Consider the following 6,806-nt stretch of genomic DNA (forward strand, 5'->3'; position numbering starts at 1 on the left):
AAGGAAAGCTGGAACAGTGATTACAATTATTTTATTAGAAACACAGAAGACATTGGGGGAGAAAAAGTCTTCTGCTGGTCACAGAGCTTTGTTCCTTGGATAGATATTATGCAGCAAGCGCCAGCTCTGTTAGACACCAGGTGTGCATGGCAGGGATGTATTGACAGCGACTAATGCCATCACATTTTCTGGAATACCCAGGGAGAGTTGTTACTGTAGCTCTGTTTCTTTATATAAAAGCTTTTAAGTCATGGCTTCGCAGGGCTCTGCTGTTCCCCACCACTAACCACCAGGCAATTGAGATGGAAAAGCTCCCTGACTGCAAGAGCTGTGGAGTGCAGTCATTTGGCAGCACACCCTGACAGCACCATTGTGTTTCGTTTCCCTCTGTGCTTTATGATGGAAGAAATTCTGCTGAGCTCATAATTCCCAGGAGCTGTTAAAATGGACACCACAGCCACTTACCTGGAAGAACGGATAAGTAATTTCTCCAAAGAGCCTGTTGGCAATGGTGAGAGAGCAGCCTGGTCTGGGTTCACTGACTGCAGCCAGCAGAGCCTGGAACTGGGAATGGACTCCTCCAGCTTCTTCGCACTTCAAACAGGAAAACAGAAATTTCATGGAAGGCTGGAGCTTTCCTATGCAAAGCTGGGGCTGAGGGTGAACGGCAGCCTCTTTCTGTAGGAGAAGCCTGACCCCACCCAGTTGATATAGGCATCGGAATAAATGCATCAGGACACCACCTCCAACTGCCCCCATACCAGATGTACAGAATGACAAAAAGTTCCCCTTCAGGCCCACACTAAGTCCCCCTCCCAATCACATCGTATCGTGCAGTCACGGCTCTGTGCACACTGAGCAAAAGTCTGCTGGCTTAGAGCCTGGGAGGAGCAAGCCCCAAGGTGACTTTGGCATGTCCCGTAGACACACCTTTGCAGGTGGCAATTAAGCACTTATCACATTTTAGATCGGTACAGCTCTTTTGGTTAGAAACCTATAATGAGAAGGCTTAGCTGTTGAAATGTGTGATCTCACAAGGCCCCTTAAATAACTAATAAAAGAACAGTAATAAGTAGGTCTGCAAATCTAGAGAGAGAGAGGCTGCTCAGCCCTGCCATGCTTTCTGATTAAGTAATTTTTTGCAAGGAAAAGGGCTGACAAACCAGCACCTGTTGCTTCATCTCAGAGCTGCAACTGCATCTTACCTTCTCAGAAGGGTATCTGTTTCCCTGGCTTGTACTGCTCAAAACTTCACTGAAATGAAATACCTGGAATGGAAAAGTTGGGTGGATGCAGCTGAGTGACAGTACCTCAAAGCTGAGTGACAGTACCTCAAAGCTAAAACAGTGTTGCAAGCCTATCCCAAAACACAACCAGACATAGTCAACAGGGAAAGTCCAGTTTGTCCTTTAACATGAGATCCTTGCAAGTGAACAAGAAGTTTTTGTAGAAGGTGAGCTCATGAAATCTTTGAAATCTTTCTTCTTAAGAAAGAAGACTGGATATCCAGAGAAGGCAGAAGACCATATCAAAGAGAACCACCACTTCTGAGCCCTGGAGAGTGGAGGAATATCTTCAAAACACTTTTTTTAGCACCGATGTATTCATTGAATGATCAATGACTGTAATACCGTTTATTCTGAGAAAGTTTGGTATTAGGAATAGCATAAAGAGAGTATTTTTAAAGGGCCCTCTGTGTGCATCACTTAGGAACTGTATCAGACAGTACTACCAGCCTCTTGGCTCATATCTTGCCACCATTCTCTTTTCAGAGCAAAGGCAACCTACCTTCTCAATCTGTTTGAGTGTGTTGCCCCTGGCTCCGAGGACAACCATCCCAAAGGCAGCTGAGAGACTTAGCGGCGAGAAGAAGATGTTTTCATTTCTTTTTTTTTTGCTCAGCTCTCTGAAAAAGTCAAGACAGAACTTGGCATTGGCTGCACTGAGAGAGCACATTGTGGTGCTGCGATCACCTGCAACAAGGGAAACAAAGATTCAGGCTTCTCATCCTTAGGTGTGCTAAGCTTAGATGCTTTGGTAGAGCACGGTAAGGTCTTCTTCAGGAATGTGGCTGAATTGTTCAGCACTTCACGGAAGATTCCTGATTCTCCACGTCTGGGATTTCACAGTGAATCTGAAAACCAACACCCTGAATGGCAGGAGAAACACATTTTCAGAAACAGTCTTCCGAGTTCAGCTGTTTCTCCAGCTCAAGCAACAGCTATGGCTTTGTCACTTAGCCCTAACTTTGTCCTAACCACAGACCCAGCTCACTTTATGTCCCAATCTTTCTTGCATCGAGTCTTCTAGGCATAGCACTTATTAATTACACCCCTTGATCATACCTCACTCGCTGTGTCTCTCTCTAAAACCTGTGTGTATTAATCAGCGGTGCTGTGCCTCACATACCATGTCCTTCTGAGGCTGGTTGCTTAACAACCATTTGACAGAAAACTGAGTTACAGATAGGCTCACTTAGCAAGATTTTCAACAAAAGCACATTGTTTATTAGCAGAAAATTCCAATCATATTTTTATTTTAGCTGCAGCTTTAACACTTTTCCCAGGTATACTTCAGTTGTGATCACAATTATTACTAACAGATGATCTTGAATGCTCTGCAAAACTCTTCACATCTTACACCTAGGACAGAATTCCTTTCTTATGAAAGCCTTTTCCCAGTGTCTTCATCCAGTAAACTGATGTAGAGGCATCTGATCTGTTAGAAAGCCAGTTCAGTATTTTAGAGTTTTCACTATTTTAAGTCACTTTTGTTTTGATTCTTACTGAGTCTGAATAACTTTCTCCACAGATGCAGAAGATACATTTGCCCCATTACACAAGAAAAATTAAATTATCTGTATAAATATTTAAAAGATGGAATGGTGTAGAAAGATTATGCTCTCATAAGTTAGCAATCTGGGTCATACAGAAGAAGTGGGAAAAGATTTGGTTTTAATTTTCTTTAGAAACACACCTGGTAAAGCCTCTGTGCAAGTTAAGCACAGCTTCATCCCACAGCCCATACATTTTAATGTAATCCAAAACATTGCACAGCATCTTGAAAATATTCTCAGTTCCTCAAAATATGTTATAGACTGTATGTATGTGCTAAGCAGGTATGTACATCACTAGTGCACGTATCAATCTTTAGACATTTCATAGTTATGTCATTTGCAAAGGTTAGAATTAAAGGTCAGGGAGATATTTACCTTCTCCTCAGGACTGATGGTGTCAGCTTGACTGTTGAGTTTGATCATAGGGCTTCTGGAGCGATGGGATATAAAGCCATTGCCACTCCCAGTGGCAGCATAATTTTCACTCATGATGAATCACACTCCTGTCTGTTGCAATCAGTTAGTATAATTAGGGGACCTTTTGTGGAATCTTGAATTTTTCCTTATCCCTAGGAGTTCAGAAAGAAGTCACAATTTTAAATGCATACTGAGATGTAAAAAATTCTACCTAGTTATAAAAAAGAAAACAAACTCCTGGAAACAAAGAAGATTTCAGGGGTTTTACCTGTAAAAAAATAAATACTACAAAATTTGATGTTTGTTGCCATCAGAAGTAGCACCATTGAATGTGAACACATACGTTTTTTAATAGAAATCAATTATTAAAATCTCTGCAGGTGGCATAATAGCAAGGGAAAGAAAAATATAAAAGTACCTAATTAGACAATTGTGACATAAGGCAGTGGTTCCAGAGTGGAGGTAGGGCAATTCCCTTTGCCTGCTCCAGTTCTGTGCTTCTAAAGACTTCTCTCTTAAAGATCTTTACAAAACCCTTCCGTTTTTCTTCCTCAACTGGAAATTTTGTCCCTAATGGAGAAGAGGAATTCAGCCATTTGTTCCAGATATTGTTGAATATCCAACAGCTTGGACAAACAGCAGCTTCCTTTCATTTGCAGGACACCCTGGAAGAGCAGGGGTGGGCGGCACGACCGTGTACTGGGTGTGCTGCAGCTGAGCACTCGGCGGTTGTTGCAGTGATGCGGCACCGGTTGTGTGCGTTCGTATCAACCACACAGCACGTGCAGACTGACTCCTGTACACCTGGGATGCTGTCCTTCCTGCAGAGACACTGCAGTTAAGGGCTCCCCATGCACCATCTGCATTTGCTTAGGTTTTCCTCATGGAAATGTGAGAGCCCTGTTCCTCTCCTGGGGACTCCTGATATTTCTACTGTAAGTGGGGAAGGCATTTATGGCACAAGGGGCAACACATGGAGGAGCTATCCCTGCCCACATAGTCTTCTTTCAAAACCTTGCATTCTGCAGATGTGTTTACAGGAAAGCTGGATGAGTTTTGTCCAGGCAGGCTTTCCACAGGACACTGAATTTAGCCCAGGACTTCTCATTACTCCTCATTTTCGTCAGTGACTCTGAGGAAGTCTGGTCCTTGCATTATATTGCTTCAGCAAGGCATAGGCAGCAGGGACAGAGCAACCTAATTATCAGAAGTTGTATATTTCTGGGGTTATTTTCCGGAAAAAAACAAACAAACAAACAACAATTCCTTCACATTTAGGTTGATATGGTGTGTAGGTGGTCAAGTATTTACATGAGTGTATGCAAGCACAAACACTTATGACACTGTTTTGTAAGTACTTAGTTATCGCTACTAACATATACTCACATATCAACCCAATCAGGTACTAGGTTTCTCTGCTATGTAGGGAGCTCTGAAGGCAGTTTCATATCAGTCATGAGATACTCATGAGTTTTTTTCTTTTCCGGTTTTAATTTTCTCGTATCTTTTTCTTAGAGGAAATAGAAATTAAAAACACGCTGTTCTTTCAGACCTCGAGGACAAGAGGGTTAGACCTGCACAGATTTTGCCCAAAGGGAAGAAAGCCATGGAGTCTGGTTTTACTTGCTTAAAGTTGGGGCAAGAAAACTTCCCCAAGAAGTCTCTGTTTTGCTTTCCTGGTTTCTGCTGAGGAAGTGGCTGCCCTCCACACAGTCACTTCAAACCCCACCTTCTGAGCCTGTTCGTCATGTTGTCTCCTAAAGAAAACTGCGAGCAGAACTGGGCAGATGCTGTTCCCTTTCTTGCAGCAGTGAGGTGTTCTCTGCATTTTTATTTTTGGTGCTAGGCATAACACAGTTGGAGGAAAAACGCTACGGAATATAAGAGGGGAAAGTATGCAAGTAGAAGCAGCAAGACACAATAGCTCTAAGTCAGAGTAGCATTCAGTCATCTCCCAGAACAGACGAAGGGAGATGGTTTTCAAGCAGCAGGACACAACTATGTATTTCTCTTTCAGGAATACTGGCAATTTTGAATCTGAATTAATATAGTGAATAGAAAATTACAATCCTGGAGCACAATAAATCATGTCCTTTAGGCACAGGGTTGTGTGCTAGAGCCACATTCTTCTTTATATGAATATGTCAAGATTAAGTTCAAGTTATCTAATACGCTAGTAGAGTGAAACACTACACTTCTAGCCCTGCTTAGTTTTCTGATACTTTTGAGCTCGTCTTAACTGTCTTAGAGCCACAAGTCCCCTTAAAATTCATTCTTCTTTATATGACTATGTCAAGATTAAGTTCAAGTTATCTAATACGCTACTAGAGTGAAACACTACACTTCTAGCCCTGCTTAGTTTTCTGATACTTTTGAGCTCGTCTTAACTGTCTTAAACGAACAGGTTTCCTTGTTGTTGTTTGTTATTTCTCTATTTCTTTAGGTACTTCTGTTCGTGTTACATTTTGAGTTAGCCTGAAGATTAACTGTTGCTCCATTGCTCCATTTGGTAGAGGTTTGTTTCACATTTTCTGTCAGTGGTCAAATTATAACTAATGAAGTAACTGGACTGGCATTAATTCCCAGAAAGGAACATTTTCTGCTGCTCTTCTAGTCTCTTCGTATCTTCTGCTCTTCTATATTAGTAATATGCAGGTTAGAGAGTGGCTTGGACAGGCACAGCTCTCTAATGGGAAAGTCTGAGAAACACAGGAGTGTTTGTTCAAGCCAATTGAAGGATCTCCTGCATTGTAGGTTCTGAGGAATGCCTGCTGGGAAAGATAAAGCTATAGCTCATCCTCCTTTGGACAGGGAGCTGGACTAGGACTCACAGCATCCCTGTCAGCCCTGTGACTCCCTTCTTGCTCTTGGAATAATGCAAAGGTTCATTGCTGGCCAGAGGAAAGTTAAGAGGATTGGAGATGGACAGGATAGTCTCAGAATCAGGAGACTCACTTTATTCCTTTCCAAGGATAAAGCTCCTAACAGGAAAGGATAAATAACAGGAGATTTTTTTTAAAGGTTATAGAGAAGTAGTTGCTGAGATGCGTTCCGTGGAAAGGAAGGTGAATACATGAAAGCACCGCAAGGACAAAAGACATGATAGATTTTCTTTCAGATATACTAATCTGGAGAGAATGCGGATTTCAAAGACAGCCCTTTTAGCTGGTAGTCAGATGCTTGTCATGGTAAAGTTGCTTTCAGCCACAGAGGAGCAGATCACAGACTGAGCTACTTACTACCCTTAATGTTTCCCACATTTAGATAAGACTGTAAATAGTGCCACATCCTTAGGGACAAGTTTTGGTTAGTCATTTTGGCTGAAAATCTCATACTTTTCCTTCACTTGCCAGGGACGTTTCTATTACTGTTTCTGAAGGCCTTAGGGCCAGGATCAAGGGAATGAAGACTTATAAATCGCAAAGAGTTCTGATGACATGGATGAGATAAGCATAGGAAGGCCAAAACGAGGAACAAGAGATCCACTCAGTGATGTCAATCAGCAGAACACAATTTCACAGCAAGAAGCAATAATTCACTCTGTACAGAACAG

At 42.1% G+C, this 6,806-nt stretch overlaps 1 protein-coding gene across 1 annotated transcript in view; it reads right to left on the reverse strand.

Annotated features, from left to right (window-relative positions):
* LOC104166173 (ovalbumin-like) overlaps positions 1-1,956 on the reverse strand; it is a 19,868-nt gene extending 17,912 nt beyond the window's left edge. Inside the window, exons 1-3 of the mRNA XM_009706018.1 lie at positions 1,789-1,956; positions 1,206-1,268; positions 466-594 (exon numbers count right to left, since the gene is read on the reverse strand). Coding sequence (XP_009704320.1) covers positions 466-594; positions 1,206-1,268; positions 1,789-1,956 — 360 coding nt within the window. The remainder of the gene's footprint in view (positions 1-465; positions 595-1,205; positions 1,269-1,788) is intronic.
* Between the last annotated feature and the right edge of the window lie 4,850 nt (positions 1,957-6,806).

The sequence above is a fragment of the Cariama cristata genome, unplaced genomic scaffold (assembly GCF_000690535.1).
Source record: "Cariama cristata isolate BGI_N322 unplaced genomic scaffold, ASM69053v1 scaffold8318, whole genome shotgun sequence".
NCBI lineage: Eukaryota > Metazoa > Chordata > Aves > Cariamiformes > Cariamidae > Cariama > Cariama cristata.